The sequence below is a fragment of the Typopeltis vanoorti genome, chromosome 24 (genome assembly GCF_054136105.1).
Source record: "Typopeltis vanoorti isolate ZY-2024b chromosome 24, IOZ_Tvanoo_1.0, whole genome shotgun sequence".
In the NCBI taxonomy this organism is placed as follows: Eukaryota; Metazoa; Arthropoda; class Arachnida; order Uropygi; family Thelyphonidae; genus Typopeltis; species Typopeltis vanoorti.
Genome location: NC_143572.1, coordinates 55874768 through 55895015, shown reverse-complemented (window position 1 = coordinate 55895015; position 20248 = coordinate 55874768). Strand labels below are relative to the sequence as shown.

The 20248-nt window shown below is 33.8% G+C and overlaps 1 protein-coding gene across 1 annotated transcript in view; it reads right to left on the bottom strand.

The window, feature by feature from the left end:
- TM9SF2 (transmembrane 9 superfamily protein member 2) overlaps positions 1-20248 on the bottom strand; it is a 152339-nt gene that overhangs the window by 60787 nt on the left and 71304 nt on the right. The window contains exons 10-12 of the mRNA XM_090413959.1: positions 12749-12881; positions 7960-8021; positions 5424-5481 (exon numbers count right to left, since the gene is read on the bottom strand). Of these exons, the coding sequence (XP_090270085.1) occupies positions 5424-5481; positions 7960-8021; positions 12749-12881 (253 nt within the window). The remainder of the gene's footprint in view (positions 1-5423; positions 5482-7959; positions 8022-12748; positions 12882-20248) is intronic.

Genomic DNA, 20248 nt, shown 5'->3' with positions numbered 1-20248 from the left:
GCAGCAATGATGTTATTGCTAAAGGCTAATCCCGAAAAGACAGCATAGAGAACAAAGAGCAAGATTTTTGCATAAAAGGAGATTATGGCTCTTGGCTCTTTTTCTCATCGTTGAGGCTTTTGTTCCTGTCAATGAAGCTTTCTGTCTTCCTGTTGCAGCTTTTTCCTTCTCGTCGCCGAAGCTCTTCTCCTGTCATGGGTTTTCTTCTCGTCAAGCGCTGCTGGATCTTCCATCTCCAGATCGCAGCAGACCGTTTTCCTCGTCGATGGCTCTCAAGTCTTAGTCTCTAGATAGAGAGCAGTTACACACAAGCCTCGCGGTAACTATAGCTGATTCCATATCGAAATTTCCAATGGAGGAAAGTTCTACAAGAGACCGTCTGTGATGTCCAAGCAGCAAGAACTTTAACCAGAAAGAAGACGCTACTATCTTGAGGAAATATGCTGTAATTTGTTTGGACTCTTTATTTATGGTAAAAATATAAGTAGGCACTAATTTTGTATTTGTTAAGTGTATCTCAGAATTGTGAATGTTTACAAGAAATTGTTTGTAAACAGGCACTAACTAAGTCACAAGTTTTTTTTGTGGGAACATTGTTAACTTGTATATTTAAATAATGAATGTGTGCTTAGTTATAATATAGGGAACAGTGCTGTTTAGAAACTGTATGTGGCTAGGCAATTATTGAGTCACAGCCTTTAAGGGAGGATTTTGGTAACTTGTTTATGCAGTGAGTGAATATGTGTATGGTTTATGTCTAACGAGTTAACCCAGTAATTGTGTGCATTGTGATCTTTATTATATAAATTGCATTCCTCTGTTTGTAAAAACGTTGAGTGTGATAATTGTATAATATCTCATGTCTATTGTACCTCTTGTTTAGTTAAAAATAAATGTTTTTGTTTTGTAACTACCTGGCCTGTTCTTTAGCTAATGAGAACCTGCAGCATAATAAGGTAGAAATAGTCACGACGCATATAGAGAATTTGGATATAGTTAGTGATTAATTCCTGTTTTTCCTCACCCTAACTTTCAAACAATATTTATTCAAATTATATGGCGCAGTCGAAAATAAAATAAATTTTCTAATTTGACTTGTACGAGAGTGGGGAACTGCATACAATAAATATACTTATAACACTAAGTTTGTTTAATAGCAAAGGGGGGGGGGGTAGAAATTGGTCATGGTAGAATTAAGCTTGAGAAGTATATGTTAAAGCAGATGATAGTCTTAACTTAGTGAAGTTGGACAAAGTATAGTTAAGTCAAGAAAAAGTTAAGACAGAAATTTAATTAACGTAAATTTTACAAAAGATGTTGACAGACATTTATTTAATTTACATAATTTTACAGGGGCTGTAGGGTGGGTGGTTGAAAGTTTCCACCAAAACTGAATTTGCTGGACAGTTCGAGCTGTGCCGTGAACTTGTGCATCATCATGCAAAAGCATGACTCTTGCAGCATTTCTTGTTTTTTTGTTCTTAATTGCTCATTTGAGTTTCTTCAGTGTTTCACAATACGACAATTATCATGAATTTTCATGTTCACTTTTTCCAGCAAAAACTCTGTTACCATACTTGGCTGGCCACTGTGCTCTTCATTGTGAACATTGTCACACCCTTTTTTTTAAAAAAAACACCACTGTCTAACCTTGCTGCCAATCATTACATTAGGTCCATAATCCTTATAGAGTCATCTGTGAATTTCTCAATCAATTTAAATTTGAAACAAATTTAAATTGACTGATTGATTGATATTTACTAGCTGTCTCCTTTGTAAAAAGTGTATTTATGTAGTTATGTTTATTTATTTTTGAATAAGTTGTTGTACCAGTATATCCACACTGAACTGCATATGCTACCTGCCTGTTGAGTAGCAGTCTCAGTTACCAGATTGACTGCCGTGGTATTGCAGTGCTTGTGTTCAAGTAACCTTCATTTTACTTAATAATGGCCACAAAGCACAAGGGTAGTGATGCTGACAATTCGGATATGCAAAGAGAAGCCATAAAGTGCTTCCTTTAAGTGAAATGGTGAAAGTTCTCAACTTCATATGGAAAGTAAAAAAAAAAAATCCTATGCTGAGGTTGCTAAGATTCCATTCACATTACTTTTATTACAGTATATTGTTATAATTGTTCTATTTCATTATTAGTTGTTGTTAATCTCTTACTGTGCCTAATTCATAAATTAAACTTTATCATAGATATGTACGTATAAAAAAATCATAGTATATATATATAGGGTTCAGTACCATCAGTAGTTTTAGGTATCCACTGGAGGTCTTTGAATGCATCCCCCTGCAGATAAGGGGGGGGGACTACTGTAATTTCTTATTTTTCCTAGAATGCCTTGAACTTCAATCACATGCTTCCCTGCTGAATCAATCAACATTTTCTTCAGATAATCCCAATGAGTTTTCAAACTCTTACTTTCCCTCTAATAACATTTCAATATTTAAGTCTACAGTTCAAGTATGAATCTGATCTGAGATTGACTGAGATTCATAAAGTAGATAATTCAGAGGAGACCTTCATACTGTCAATAAGAAATGCAGATTACCAACTGGGACTTCTGATCCAATGCCCAGTTATCTTTGTGCACCTTCTTCATAAGCAAGCTTGAATACTAATGAATGAGGGTGCCTCTGAATTTGGGAGTAAACCAAACTGAATTCTGAATTCGATTAAATCACAAATGGTATAACAATTTGTACTATTATTATTTTGAAATCGGCAAAAAATTGAAAAAATGTGTGATTTACTAAAAATAGCATGCAAAGATTCTGCTATGGATTATATATACAAGATAAGTGGTTCCACTGATTTAAAGAGCAAAGGATCTCAGATGAAACAATCAGTCTGAAGAAATAGTGAAAAGCATACAATTGTAAATAATCATCAGTAATAAGGGTGCTTAAGGGTAAAAGCTGTACCCTGTTAGGTATCCACCTGGATACTGAACAAATGAGGATGTGCTGACAATATGGGATTTAGTCAACCAAATTGTACTCTTATTGGCTTAATAAGAGTACCATAATGCAAAATGACAGAATTTCAATGTCATCTGAAGGAGTTACCTGGCTAAACAAGGTCCCCATTGTTTTCGTTAGGGGAACCAGGGCAAACAGCAAAAAAGTCAGCAGCTGGAGCAAATCCCAACTCAAGATCACGAGAGTTCAAGATTGCACTATCAACAAAAGCATCAATGAAAAAAGAAACAAAACTAGCAGAAGAATTAGATAAGTAAGTATTAGATTCATAAATGAATCTAATAGGTATATCTATACCTGTGTGGCGAACTGGTCGACTGCATGCAGAATATAAAATAATTTTTGTGGCCAACCAATAAATACCAATTTTAAATAATCAAGTACATATTGTTGTTATTCTCTGAGATTCATTTACATTTCAAAAATATTAAAAGTGCTTAGAAATGTTTGTTCTTAATCATCAGACTAGAATCAATGTATCAGTATTATTTGTATCCCAATTTGTAAAAGTAACCATTTGAAGCTCATAAAGTAGGGACAACCACCAGTCCGTTAATCTGTTATATGGTCTGTTCTGTGAGTGTGAGACCATAGTTAGTAATAAGTTATAGCCATACAATATATTTTAAAATATAATCAGTGGCGGCTCGTGGCTTGAAATTGTGGGGGTGCTGCAACTTTTGAAATATACATTCACACTAAGTACAGTGTACACGTGTTTGGATAAAATATCAAAATTATGGTAAAAAGTTTTAAAAAATTAAACATGAAAAAATATTGTTTATTATCGATAAAATTATACAGTTTGGTATAATTTAAAATTACTTAAAAATAAAATACATTCTTCTTGTTTTGTTTCATGAAAAATATTGTTTATTATTGATAAAATTATACAGTTTAGTATAATTCAAAATTATTTAAAAATAAAATCCATTATCATAACCCCAATAATGTTCTAAAATAAAAACTATAACAAATGTTATGTCTTTAATTGTAATGTCCAAATATTTAAAGAGATGGAGTAAACATGATAAGCACTACAAACACTCTACTACCGGCGCAAACTGCATATAAACAACAGTGGAACTGCACGACGGACAGTGCCGAATTGCGCTAATAGTTCGCATCCTTCACGCTACAAGATAGATTTTTATTATTTTTTATACAAAATAAGAGAATTGTATAGGATTGTTGATGATAAAATTAAATATTACAAGCAAATATAAATAAATTAATAAATATATTTATATAGAGAAAAATTGGGGGTGCTGCAGTTCTGTAGTGCCTGTGCATGAGCCACCCCTGAATATAATATTGTATTAAGGACACATTTGATCTTGATACTTGGCTTACAATAACAAACAAATATTAGCCTGTTTGACTGAGTAAACCCACTCTATAACCAACAGACTTTGGGTTTGAATCCTTATGTGGATACTTCTGAATGTTTTTGTGGGAGATGAATTTCATATCTAGTGTGAGACCATTCCCCTGCTTACCAGAGAGTCCGAAGTGCCTAAGAAAGTTCCATGTTCGAACTTTCAGAGTAGGGTTTCTGTATTGTATAAAAAGAGGAAAATTCTAATATGCTACTGATTTAAAACCATTTGTAGGTCAATCTGAAAATCAATACAGATGATACGAGAACATATAGAAACTGCAACAACTGCCCTAATACTGAAATGACACCCACTCACATCTTTACCTGTCCAGCAATTACAGCAGCCTTGCAAGAAATAGATCCTAATCCTGAACAACAGCTCTATACAAACAAAATCATCGACATAGCAAAAGCAGTACGAGGAACACACAGAAACATCTAAGACTCTTCAAAGGACAAGACAACCATTTGTAGTTATATAAAAAATATTCATTTTGTATATAAAACATGATTATTTTTATGCTAATTTAATTTTGAAGCAATTAGCACTGGATGATGATGACTGATTCCCTGTCATCATCATCCAGTGCATTATAATCCTGTTTTTTGCTATCTGAAGGGTTATCTATAAGTCAAGGAACCCCTACACTCCAGGGACCAAACATAGAACTTTTAAAAGCTGCTTCAGACTTCCAATAAACAGGACAGTTGTCTCACATAGAGTGATGAAATTGGACCACTTTTACTGGTAAAAACTTTAAGTATATTATAATGCACATGAAACTAGTAGAGATTAAAATTAATTGTTCAACTTTCAACATGCTCCTCATTCACAGAAGTCTCTGAAGCAAGAAAATAAAATTATGTCTACAGCATATATAGGCACCAAAAATTGTTCTAAGTTTGATTGTCAAATTTGTCTTTTATTTAAACAAATATAATAAAAACAATTCATAAAAAATATAAAGGACTTTATGCATTTTAGAGATCACACAAAACAATGTAATTAAAAAAAGAAAATTAAATGAATAAAAACTTTGGTGTGTCATACCTTTGTAAATTCGGGCAGAAACATATCCAGCTGGTGTTCCTAGACACACATACAAAACCTGAAAATAAAATTTCCAAGCTAGAGTAAAAATACTTTTTCTTTTTAAGTACACAGCAAGTAAAATTTCACTGGCTCATTACTTTGATATTAAAAATGTCAATTGTGAATTTCTTAAAAAAAACAACTGATCACCTCTGCTCTCAAATTATTTCAGTTCTGGAAGTAAAAAGCTTAACTAAGGATGTTTACATTTGTTGTTTAATTAGTTACCAAATTTATTTATCCATCACTACCTATATTAAGGTACAGAAATGAAAAATATAAATGATACTTTGGAGTGCCTAGTTTTTTTTTTTTAGGTGAACAATGTTAGTTTCATGTGCAGCTCAACATGCACCCAAATAAGCTATTATCATGTATACTGACACTGACACCAGCTACAGTTATAACTGTAACTGGAGTGTTTAAAATTGTTTTGATCTTGTCATGAAGTCATTTTATAGTACACATGATCCCTTAAAACTTAAAAACAGGCCCAGCACTCCACTCATTCACTCCAAGGGAATAAGTATTGAAATTCTGTTATAAACCAGACCTCCTAATTCAACAACTGGCTGTTTACATTTCCTGAAATGTGGAATGCTGCTTTGAAAATACAACTGTTAATAAAACTGCTCTCTTCTTCCATATTTCACACATAACCACAGCAAATTCCAAACAGGCTTGCCTATCAGTTTCAGTGATATGCCGAACAATCTGCAATCTTTACTGGAGTGTGGAATGAGGATTCCAATTCCAAACTTACATGGTTAGTTGACAACAACAACTACTACTACTATTTTTATGTGATTTCCCCCACCCACAAACGGTTGTAAACCTATAGTATGTTAGTAAGCTAAGGAATTTTTTATATTTTTAATATTATTTATTTTTAAAAAAAAATATATTTTTACATTGTCTAGAAATCCCACACTAGATACCAAACATGGAACTTTTTCAAGCCACTTCAGGTCTCCAAATAAACAGGCAATGGGCCACACTGGGTGAATTTCATCACCCGTCTAAAGATAATCACAAAAATTCATGCTCATGGTGGAATTTGAACCTGCAGCCTGATGATGGTTGGAGAGTAGGTTATATTAACCACTCAACAAACCAAGGCTAGTAATGCATTTATGAGGTGGAGTACACTAATGGATTAATTCTCATTATGCAGAAATCAATGACTCAGCTTTCTTGTATCATAACACTAAGCTTTTCACAGAAATGCCATCATCTTAGAATGGATAAATAAAGAATTTGGTTATAAAAATCTATTGATATTACGCTGTAGAAATGCTATATTATTCATATTACACACCCACCCAGAAAGAGAGAGAGAGAGAGAGAGGGGCATAGTAGGTTATTATTTATTTATTTTTAATGTAAATCCCACCCATGAAAGGCTGTTACCTATAGTATATTAGTATTACTGATATAAGTGATCTAGGGCCAGGTAATCTGGAAATCGAGTTGTATAATAAATATCAAACATTAAGCTTCTTCAAGCCTCATGTTTGGCTTAAACTTCAGGCTTATAAGCACAATGGTGCTCACGTCAGCAATGAAATTCATCTCATACCTAAATACATCCCCAAAACATCCATGCCCAAGATCATAGAATTACAACCTGCTGGACAGAAAGCAGATCTGATATCCTCAACTAACCAGGTCAGCTAATGACATACCATCCAACTCCTTTAGTTCCAAGGAAAAGTTGGAATGATCACATGTTAGAATGGGAATATTAATGTTCAAATAACTAGTAAAATTGCAAATAATAGTGGACATCAGAACCAGTTTGCTTTTTTCCCCAGACATCTCTCATGTTAGATGGCCTGGAAACAGTAGAAAAGAAATAGTACTGCTTTTTTCTTTTTTAATAGCTATATAGAATGCACAGTTTCTTGGTTCTAGGGGAGCATATTTCACAGGACAGCAAGGATAAATGCAGAGGATGAATAGTTAATAGATAGTCACAAGTATAACTGGAGTAAACTGACTGAGTGATTATTTCTAATATTTTAAATGGTTTTGAGGGAGGGGTGGCTGAATAATAGATGTATCCTTGAGATCTGGCTTGTTTGTACATTGCAGTGCTTCTGAAAGATGGAGAAGTGTACAGTACCATCATCTGTAGAGCTATAGTGTTCAGAATTACTGAGAAATCACTGATATAAGAGTGGAAAGGCCAAAGAATAGAGGCATTGAAATATAGTGGAATTGATGCATAAATCAGAGAATAAAAGTCAGCCATTTTCAGAAACAATGAGCAACAAGAAATGGTAGTTTGCTCATAGTAATTTATATATAATATATTATATATAAACGTGAACAAATGCCCCAAAGACATCTTGAGGTACAGCTTATATTTTGCCAAACATCATAAGTGTTCTCTGAATTTCTCATCCTGAGATAGTGACAAACGAAAAATTAATCATATAATACTTCTAAAATTAAAACTCCTTAAAAATAGGAAATGTTTTCTAGTACTTACCATTGCCCAGGTCATTAGAGATCCTCTGTTTGCTGGAGAGAGAAATCCAAGGCAAGCAAAGACTGAAAATGATAAAAAAAAAAAAAAAAAAAAAGATTAAATGCAGATGATATAGGAAATTAAAATGCAAGCTTTTTTTCTTTCTTTAGAAAAAAAAAATGACAACAATTTCAAGAAGAGTGAATGATGAGATTAAATCATAGTTATTTCAGATAACTAATATAAATTATATCTGTAATAAGAGCCACATATTAGCTATTGCATTAATTCCCTGAAACAGCTGTATGATTTAATCTTATCACCTGTCTCTGAATTTACCTTCACATTGTATTTACAGAACACACCAAATTACTACCAGTTTAAACAGAAATCATGGTTAAAAATGGAGGTTTCTAAAAGGTATCACTATAAGATGTATTCTGCATGTTTTGTACTGATTGTTTAACATTTTTGCAATTTTTAATTTCAAAGAAGAAAAATTAAGGAAAAAAAAAAGAAAAAATTCTGTTGTATTAAGCCAAAAAGTTTAAAGAATTTTACAGACGTTAATGCTTTTAAAGAATGCAGCTGAGTAGTTTTACTTCAGAATATATCTTATGGGATAAAAGCAGATGACTAGATGATAGTGTAAATGGTATAAATTCCTTTAATTTCAAACAGAGCCTGAAGTTTTTAATGATACAACACAAAATACTTAGCCTACTTAGAGTTCTATGACAAAATGATTCTTGTTCTGTAATAATGTACATGGAGGTTTGTATTTATTGTTACTTCAGCACAAACAAGATACCATTTTTAAATGCATTACAACTGTGTTTTCCTACTTAATGCAAAATACCATGGTTTTTTAAAAATCTGACCTCAAATAACCAAAGCCTCAATTTAAATGGTCTCAAAAATGTGTCAAAAGTGATTTCTAGAACAGTATTACTCTATAGCGTAATTCAAGTTAACCATTCCCTTCATTAAATGACCAGCATGTTGATTTCCTGATATAATCAGATAATTGAGAGATCATTATAGTGATTTAATTCTTATAATTTCTGAACTTTACTCTCACAAGTCTTTTCTGGTCCGCAATGCATTAGTTATTTTGTGATATAAGGGTGCTCTCAGAAGATGAAATCAATATAGATATCAAACATTGGATGATACTGTAACTTGGAGTTATTCTTAATCTTCCTAAGTGTTGTTAATTTTGTTTAGAATTTCTAATAAGTCAAAAGAACCAAAATAAGTCGTATCACTATTGATAGCATTAATGGTGAAGAAATGGTTCAGCAATTACTTTGAAAATAGGTAATACAAGGAAATAAAGGCAAGGACGGTATTTATTCAACTGGTTGCCAGTTGAATAAATTCATACATAAGAGTGAAATGAGCCAAACACTAATTCATAGAGAATAAGGAAGAAATGACCAATGCAAACAGCATACAAAGTAGTGCTAAAATAATTTCAACATATGGATTTGAGAGCTAAAAAAATAAATAAATAAAGAGGTGGCATCAACAATAGAATTATATATATATTGAATAGATATCAAAAAAAACTTGACATTATCAATATACAATTAAAACTTCCTTAACATGTTATGATCACTTAAATCGAAATGACGGATTGAGAGAACAAGGTGTTTAAGCAGAAATGACAGTAAGCAAGAACTCAGAGAAAGACTAAGATTGAGATCAAGGGGAAGTCAGAAAGCGTATTATACTAACAAGAAATTCTATCCTGTTTTCATTCTTTACTTTTACAAAGATACAGTGTGCAAAATTTTATTTGCTCCCACTTGGGTAAAGGACACAAAAAAGCACAATTTGTTAAGGATCATTTACTTCAGAGATGCTCATCAGTTAGCTGAGACCAAAACTTGTTTGTTATGAAGTAGGTTTTTAAGGAACAGCTCACCATGCTCAATCAGATTTCAATAGCACAAAAAGCAGATTCATGGACTTACTTCATTGTGTGAACAAACCTTTTAAATATTATACATCATAATAAAAAGAAAACAATGGAAAATTGAACAACTAAACATTGAGCCAGAAACTGAAATTTGTTTTATCTTGAAGCAAAAGTAGATGTCTAATTAGTTTCAACATGTTGAATTCAAAGAACTTCTATAGCTTAGTAGGTTTCAAAGTTGCCTCTTGGTATCTTAATAGACAGGGAGTTCAAATCCCATCTAGAATGTGAGGAACCTTTATCAGTACTTTTCAAATGAAGTCTCATATGGAGGTGGAAAGATTTTTCCTCTCAGAAACTCAATTTTTTCATCCTGCAAAATATAAAAATTGATATCCAATAATACAACACAAAATTTCAAGCAAAATATGAGGAGATTCCTCTTGCCCACACACGGCACTAATGTGCTATATGTCTTGTGGCCTTTTGTCTGTAGATCAGATATATATATTTTGAAAAAAAAAAAAAAAAAAAAAAAAAAAACACTATGCAGATAAGATTAACTATCCAGTCAAAGTATTAAGCAGGTTTCAGGGAAGCCAAGTTACTTAGCCATAATAAGATATCCAATAATACAACACAAAATTTCAAGCAAAATATGAGGAGATTCCTCTTGCCCACACACGGCACTAATGTGCTATATGTCTTGTGGCCTTTTGTCTGTAGATCAGATATATATATTTTGAAAAAAAAAAAAAAACACTATGCAGATAAGATTAACTATCCAGTCAAAGTATTAAGCAGGTTTCAGGGAAGCCAAGTTACTTAGCCATGACAAGGCCAGTGGATCTAACACCCAAAAGGAAATGGTAATGATAATTGAATGTTTTATCACTAAGATTTTTCACAAATCAAAATTACATATTACAGCACTGTAGAAAACACTAGTATAAGAAAATGCATTATAATAAACTACAGAAATGTCCCATACTGCATATTGTAAAAGATCAAAACCTACATGATAAACTGTATTTCCTATGAAATAATGCCCCAATCATTATACAAAGGAAATCACAGGAAAGAGAATAAAGGAAATTGAAGAAATCATACACAAAGGATTGGCAAGAAGAACATAACATTAATCAACGTGAAAATGCAAACAACAATGATAAACATATAAGAAAGAACTAGAAGAGTACAAAATTATAAAAATGATAATATAGAATTAATATCACTTACCTGAAATCTTCATAAATAATCGAAATGTGTACCATTAAAATAAAAAAAATATATATACTAAATAAGAATAGTTTTTTTTATTTTAGATAAGGAATCTTTCAAACATAAAATCAGCTTGTTACACACAAACTTGATAACTTTTAAACCTCGAATTAAAGAAATACTGTAACATATTTCTTTAATTTACAGTTCTAAGAGAACAATATCAATTTAAGCCAGTCGTCCATTACTGGGTCACTGTCCAGTTAGTAAGTTCATCAGACTACATTTTATTGTGAACTCTTAACCATGAAAGACTGCAAACCTAGTAGGTGACTAATAGCTAGCCTGGCAACTGTACTCTAGAAAGTTTATTTTTTACTTGGTTAGACTATAATAAATTTAGTTTAATCCTTTATCCAAGTGTGAGCAAACAAAGTTTGTGCCTGAAAGTATCTTCAGGACTAGGGTAAGGTAGTACAACATCGGGCAACTCGTTGCAAAGGTGGAGCAAGCTATCATCACTCCTTTCTCAGTATCTCCCATAATGCAAAACACATCTCCTTGTGGATATGTATAATGTTATGTGTTAAGGGAAGGACCACTACCCAGACTAGTTTCTACCTTTATTGATGTCTCTTCAGTGGGAGCCAGGCCCAACTGAAGACACCTCAATAAAGGTCGAAACTAGTCTGGGTAGTGGCCCTTCCCTTAATGCATAACATTATACACATTCGCAAGATGTGTTTTGCATGATGAGAGATACTGAGATAGGAGTGATGATAGCTTGCTCCACCTTTGCAACGAGTTGCCCGATGTACTACCTTACCCCAGTCCTGAAGATACTTTCAGGCGCAAACTTTGTTTGCTCACACTTGGATAAAGGATTAAACTAAATTTATTGTACTCTAGAAACTAAACGAGAACTTTTTAAAATCACTTCAAGCCTCCAATAAGTAATGTGGCAATCTCACATTGGGTGATGAAAGTAATTCATCACTTAAAAGCACTCACAAACATTCATTGCTAAGGTGGGATATTAACCCTTTGCCTTCTATTTACTCAGCCAACCAGGGCTCAGAAAAACACATTGCCAGGAAGTCCCACACACACATACACACACTTTAATGACAACCTCATTCAAATGGTTGAAAACCTATAGTCAACTAGCACAATGGGTGGCACATAGCATCTTTGTTTATCTAAGCAAGAATTCCTAATCTAGAGGCCAAATGTGTTATACCATTTTGAGCCAGCAAACAATATGGTAGTGTTACATCAAGAACTAAGCTTATCTACTCCTAGCATTTTTTTTAGTTTTTTGTGTGTGTGCATAGACAACCCTAAAAAATTTCCAACAACCAGCTTTTCTGAAAAAGGTTATATTTAACAAACAAATGATTATTTTAACAGCTTTTAATATTACAACTCTTTTTTATTCAAGAATCTGTAAAACTAATTACAACAGAAGGCAGGTCTAGAGATTAGATTTCACCATTTCTTACTTTGCCTTTAAATTTTTTTTTATTTTTATTGTGATATGATAAAAAATATTATCACAATAAAAACACACAAAATTCAAATGTGTAAGTGATAAGTATCAAAACACTGATTGTGGTGAACTAACATAAAAATTATATTGTAAATATACTAAAGGAAAAAACTTACATAAGGTAATCAGAGTCATGAAAAACACCTGCACTCCACTACCCAAGAAAACGGAAAGTAACATTCCTTTGCGAGGTGGGCGGAAAACATCTCCGTGTACAAGCTTCCATCCAAATTCTTCTTGAGCATCATCCTAATTCAAATAAAAGCAAATTCCAATATAAAAACAAAGTAAGTAATTTATATAAATAATATTATTATTCTTTATATGGGCACTCCATAGAGTCAAAAGATTCATCACGGGAGACCCACACTATTCATCAATACCTATCATACATTTCCTTAAACCCATTCACTGTTGGGGACTCACAACCACCTCTATCAACCCACTCCACTCATTCACCACTCTCCAAGAAAAGAGCCTAGTCTGCTAGGCTCTTTTTTTTTTTTATCACATCCTTACTAACCACACTCTTAGAGAGTCCAAGTGTGATCCTTGTTTTTCCTCTACTCCCCATGTATTGAAAAATTTCTTGTGTCAATCTTATAGTATCCCTTTAGTAATTTATAAGTTTCTATCATATCCCCTCTCCTCCACCTGCCAGCAAAACTCTGCTATCCCCCCCCCCACACACACAAACACGCTCAATCTATCCTCATAGGGAACATCCCACAGACCTGTCACCAGCTTAGTCACTCATTTCTAAATCCTCTCCACACTCTCCTCTCCTGATTTCCAAGAAATGCAGGTGACCAAATCTGTGCACAGAAGTCAACATGTGGCTAAATAACGAATAATAATAAAAGAGGAATAATAACTTCCCTATCTTGACAAGTAAAGATAAGGAAGCTCTTCAGAATCCAAGTAATCCTTGGAGATATTTTGTCAACTCTTGCAATATGTCTTCTGAATTTCAAATCTCTATCCACCATAACCCCCAGATCCCTAGCCTCACCAATTTCCTGTAAACCAGTACCATCAATATGATACAAAGTGTGTAATCTTTTCATTCTGAAGTGCTTTACTTTATATTTTACAACATTGAATTGACAACGATTGTCCTTTGCTCACACTTCCAATTTATTTAAATCATCTTGTAAGATATCTACATTACCTTTATCAACTATTGCCCTCCTTGGTTTTGCATCATCAGCAAACAACTCAATGTTGCCCTTCAAATCTTCTGCTATATCATTAATATACAAATTAAAGAGTAGTGGTTCTAGCAGAGCCCCGAGGCACTCCACTAGTCATCCTCATTCGCCTTGATTCCACTCCACCATACACCACTCTCTGATGTCTGCCCATCAGCCATCCCACCAACCTCATATCTATTCCCATTTGCCACATGGAAAATTATGTAATAATTTTCCATGTGGCATTCTATTAAATGCTTTTGCAAAGTTCAGCAGTATCATGGTGTAGCCATTTCCTTTATCCATTTCTGCTGTTACCTTATTATAAAATGTGAATAAATTACTGAGGCAGCACCTAACTTTTACAAAGCCATGCTGCCCAGTATCAAGTATCACATTCCTATCCACCCATTCCTGAATTTTACTTTTAACCAACTTTTCCAATACTTTAACCACCACTCCAGAGATACTAACTGATCTGCAATTTGCTACTTCTGTCTTGGAGCCACATTTATGTAATGGAACAACCTTACCAGAGCTGAGACTTGATTAAACAACTTCATCAGAGGCACTGCCAGTTCATTTGCATATTCTCATAGTACATGAGAAGACATACTGTCCAGGCCCACTGCTGTATTCACATTGATATTCTTCAATATATTAAGTACCTCCAGTTCATCTACCTCAATGCTCATATCAGTCTCTGTCACCTCAGTAACTGCAAAGTCGCTACCTGGATGATATGCCCTTGCAAAGTGATCACTTAGTAACTGAAGAATTTCTTCTGCTTCTGTCACTTTATAAAGTTCTTTCCATAATCATTCTTTCTCTTACTTCCTATGTACTGAAAAAACTCTTATAGATTTACTTTGGCCTGCTTAGCTCATTTTCTCTTGAAATCTGATTTAGCCTTCCTTACTATACTAGTTACCTTTCTTGTGTGTGTGCTTTATAATGCTCATGAGCATCCTTGACCACTTCCCATGCACTAATGACATTCCTTCCATGTAGTTTCTTATGCCATGGCACTGTTCCAAGTTGCCTCCTAAGTTTGTTATAATCTTACATCTTTGGATTTATACAGCTTTGTAGTGCTGTATAAGCCCTTTCTTGACTGAAATTTCCACATGTTGAGCAACCTCCCAGGACAAGACTGAATCTACTTTTCCTGATCAGAGGTAGAATTACTACAGTTATAGATAGATCTTCTGATGCAATTACCAGATCTAACACATTCTCAACCCCTGGTCCCTTCCTTCACATGTGCTGTTTCAGGTAATGATCCCTTAATAACTGTATAAATTTCATTTCCATTTTACCACGTGCCCTTTCCTCCTTTCAATCTATGTCACCATAGTTGAAGTCTCCCATGATAATTGCTCAGTCTGCACTCACTGCTAATCTGCTGAAGCATGTCATCCACATTTTCTTCTGGATCCCCAGGTCTATAGCAGCAACCAACAATATTTTATCCTATTGGCCTCTATCTCACACCAGATAGTCTTAAACGAACTATTTCCATCAGACCTACAATCTTCCTTAACTTCTATTTTTGTTGGTTGATATCATTAATAATCCCCCCCCCCTTTCCTGCACTATTTCTTCTATCTTCTCTGCAAATACAATATCCATCACATTCTATCCCTGTAACTACATCATTCTGTGACAACCAGGTCTTGCTGATGCCAATAATTTTTGATCAAGTTGAGCTGACCAATGTTAAAACTCCTCTCTTTTATTTCTGATACTTCAGGCATTCGTGTACATGCATTTCGACATTCCCTTGGGTCCACAGTTACCCTTACATAATGCCATTACCTGCCCATTCAAATTTGAAACTGCACTCAGCTCTTCATAATCATTCCTACACTCATACTTATCTATTCCAAGGGTGGCTAGGCAAATGCTTGATCTCCCCCCCCCCAATATTTCTAGTTTCCCTGGTTTTGCACTTCCAAACTCTCACTGAACAACACTTTCACCAAGCATCTAACTCTAAAACCATTCAAGTGCCCTCCATCAGGCATATACAGGTCCTTATGTCCATCAAATTCACTCCACACATCTATAAACTGCACAAATAACAGTAAACTTTTTTGATGTTTCAAAATAACTTAAAAATACATTACAAAAACATTTTTGTTATTAAGGGTCAAAGATGTATACCTGAGAGGAGACCTCCACATAGCCTTTAAAGGAATGCAGAGAACTGACCAGGGCTTCTGACCTAATGTCCAATCCTCACCTTCTCATGGGGCGCCCTGTAAGGTATCTACCTGGATACTGAACGAACGAGGATGGGCTGGCAATTTGGGATTTAGTCGACCAAATTGTATTCTTATTGGCTTAAACCAATGTACAAAATGATGGTACAATATAACAAAATTTCATGTCGGCTGGGGCATCGCCCAGTTAAACAAGGCCCCTGTTGTTTTCGCCAGGGAACCAGGGCGAACAGCGAAAAGTCAGCTACTGGAAGAAATCCTAAAACGCACCCCAACTCAACATCACCAGAGTTCAAGATCAGTACCATCAACATAAGAAGCTCGAATGGCAAAGAAATAGCTAGCTGAGGAATTGGATAAGTACCATATTGACATAATATGGGTGACTGAAACAAAAAAGGCAAAAACTGGTGAGATCTTTCTGAGCAATAAATACAAAATGTTATATTCAGGCAATGACAATCAAGGAAAAGTAGTAGCCATAGTATCCAACACTAATCTTCTTGAATGGTAGGCAGTCTCAAGTAGAGCAATGTGGGAAAATATCAGAATAGTGTACTGGACAATGAGACTTATTTGTGTCTATGGTCCCAAAGAAGGTTCTAATAGGGTAGAAGTGGAGGAATTCTTTGAGGCTTTAGAGAAAGCATCTGACACAATGAAAATGTTAAATCTGGTGTCAGACAAGAATGTACATAGTCCCCTCTGTTATTCATTATCTATATGGATCACATTATGAAAGAAAGTGGTATTAAACCTGATATCAAAATTGGAGATGTTAATCTCAGCTCTTTGCAGATGTTATACTTCTAAATAAATCTGCTACAAGTCTGCAAGATTCCTTAACTAAATTGAATAACTTGTAATAGATATGGTATGAGGTCAGCAATAACAAGACAAAGAAAATGAAAATAGGCAGAAGCATTGAAAATACCAACTGCATTGTGAATGGAGAACCTATAGAACAAGTAAAAATTTCAGCTACTTAGACATGATTTTTAGTGAAGATGATAAATTAAATATGGAAATAGACAACAGAATCAACAAAGCTGGCATGGTAGGAAGTCAACTGAATAAATTCATATGGAATAAGAGAGAAATTAGTCAAAACACTAAATTAGCTATATACAATACAGTATTCAAACCAATTTTAACTTATGGATCTGAGAAAGATTAGGGGTATGAACAGATGGCATCAATGGCAATATCATATTAAAAACAAGGATATCAGTAAAGAACTTGACATTGTTAGCATCCAGGAATGCATCAACAGAGCTAATCTCAGGTGGTATGTCACTTAAACAGAATGGGAGAGGAAAGATTAGCAAAACAAGTGGTCTTTGCCCAGATGGCAGGAAAAAGACCCAGAGGAAGACCAAGATATATGTGGAGTCTTGGCATGTAACAGACTGATTTGGAGGAAAATTGTAGATAGGAAGTTAGTAATGATGTAAATTTTTCATGTAGTACTATCATATCCTGTACACCTCCTTGATAGTAGATGTCAGGAATTTGATGATGTCTTCAATGACTTCCTGATCTTCATCTTGTGGTGCTTGGTTATAAGTTGATCAACTAGTTCTACAATTTTCAACTTTTTTATCTAAAATTCCTCCAACAATATCTGATACTGATTTCTAGGCTTCTAGTAGTATTTTAATGATAATCTGCAAATTCCTTATTTTTTATTTGAAGAGGAACAAATGCAGCTTCTTAAAGCTGCCTGAAATCTTTGTAAATCTTACTGAAAATTAGGTTCATTTTTGTCCAATGCTAAACAAAATTTTTCATGAGATCCAGTTAAATATTCAGTGACAAGAAATAAAATATTTTCTTGAGGTAAACAACGGGCTTATGTTTTATATTCTCTCTTCCTGATGTAAAATATTTTTTATAAAGTCTACATTTTCTTTGGCATAATGTTTCAATGTTGTCCCAAAAACATAAAAAAGGAGAGTTTAGTAAAAACTCATATATCTGTTTAAATTTGCACAATCGAAATACATTAAAATAATCTAAATAGATTTTATACATATAGATATGCTTATAACACTACTTTATGGTATAAACACCAGAAGCAAATAATTAATTTACTGAATTTCGAAGCAGCATCTGCAGAGCACAAATTACAACTGTGGAAAATCACACAGCACCCATTGATTGTTGTAGAAACAATTCAAATTGTAAGGTGTTAGAATGACCATCTCTTGATCTTTGGCATGGCAAATTAATGCAGCCATACTTGTTGAGGTTAAGGGAGTGTTTCGTATCTGATGCTGATTTCAAAAATAGTCTCTCAGAACCTATGATGACCTCTGTGCAGTACACCTATCATCTTCCATTTAATCCTGTGTGAAGGAATATCCAGAGCATGGTCTGCCAATCCTAAGATATAAAGGATGGAAATAGTTTTGTTGTAATCTTGTATTGGTTGCAGGAGAGTTGGGGAAATACTAGTAAAAAATAATAATGTACACTAAAGAAATATCCTGAAGAAAAATAAAGTAACACATCTTCCGTTCTTAGACACTAGTTATATAACTACAAAATGACTATCACCCCTATAAAATAGACAAAATACTACAGGGGTTATAGCCATCTTTTAGTTATATAACTAGTGTCTAAGAACGGAAGATGTGTTACTTTATTTTTCTTCAGGATATTTCTTTAGTGTACATTATCTATTCTTTTTTTTTTTTGTTTTTTAATGTATTAGAAAACCTATGCCACCAAAAAATTGTTTTCACAGTTGGAATGGTATAATAAATGTGAATTCTGTGGTTTATGTTGTAAGTCAGTAATTAGAATTGAATGAGTACAGCAAGAAGGTTTGATGCAAAATCAGTTAAGACAAGGGTAAACACTATCCCCATTCTTAATTATTATTATCTAAATAGATCACATTATGAAAGAAACATAGCATCAGACTTGATAAATATAAAAATGCAGTTTATACTTAGGATGCAAGTCAGCAGTTAGAAATGGAGGAGGTACAGGAAGATGGTTTTGATGTAAAATAATATGTAAGACAAGAGTGCACTTTTTTTTTACTGTTATTTATCAACAATACGGAAAAAAAAGTAGTATCAAACCTGATATCAAATTGGTGATATTCAATTTAGCTGTCTACTTTATGCAAATGATGGTATACTTCTAAATAAACAAAGCGACAATTCTATGATTAGATTGAATAAATTTGATAAAAATAAGCAAAAGGCATAAACATCCTGAATAGAAAATCTACAGAACAAGTAAAATATTTTGACTATTTTAGGCCCAGTTCTTAGTGAAAATGGCAAATTAAATATGGAAACAGACAGTAGCAATGAGCAACACTGGTATGGTGGAAAGTCAGATTACTAAATTTATATGGAATAAGAGAGAAGTTAGCCAAAACACTAAACTAGCAATATGCAATGCAGCATTCAAACCAAATTTAACTTACAGATCTGAGAGTTAGATTAGAAAACAACTGATCAAACTAGATATGAGAAGAACTGTAGGAGAGTGACCAGATGACAAGAACTGGAGGAGCATATTAACAGTGAAGATATGAAGGATGTTGACATTGTTAGCATTCAGGAACATATGAAAAGAACTAATCTAATCACTTAAACAGAATAGGAGAAGGAAGATTAGCCAAACAGGTGTTCGATGCATGATGGCATGCATCAAACACCTGTCTAGGAGGATACATGCAATTGGAAGTGTCCTTGAAGAATGAAATATAAGATCTGATGATACTAGAGTGCCAACAAATAACAGATTAATTTAGAGGAAAATTATTGATAAGGTAAACTTAATTCTAATGTAGTACCATCATAGTATCCTATACACTCCCTGAGAGTACATATCAGAAATTTGATGATAATGGATGAGTCTTATTTGGGTAATTACAATCCCTGTTATGGCCATGGGCTCTATTGAGCTTCATGCTTTGTTTGATCTATGGAATTACAAATATGGGAGGAGGTCCTAATTTCACCTGTCAATATTAGCCAGGTAGTAGTAGTATGACCTTCATTCTTTGGATGACCCTTTTTAGAAGATATTCTTTTGACATGCCAGTCCCATTACTACCTGATCACCCTTTTGCCATATCAAGGCTATAAACAGGATTTTTTTTTTTTTTAATTTTCATTTATTTATTCATTTTTCTTCTAACTATCTGGTTCACACATGAAAGGCCACAAAACCT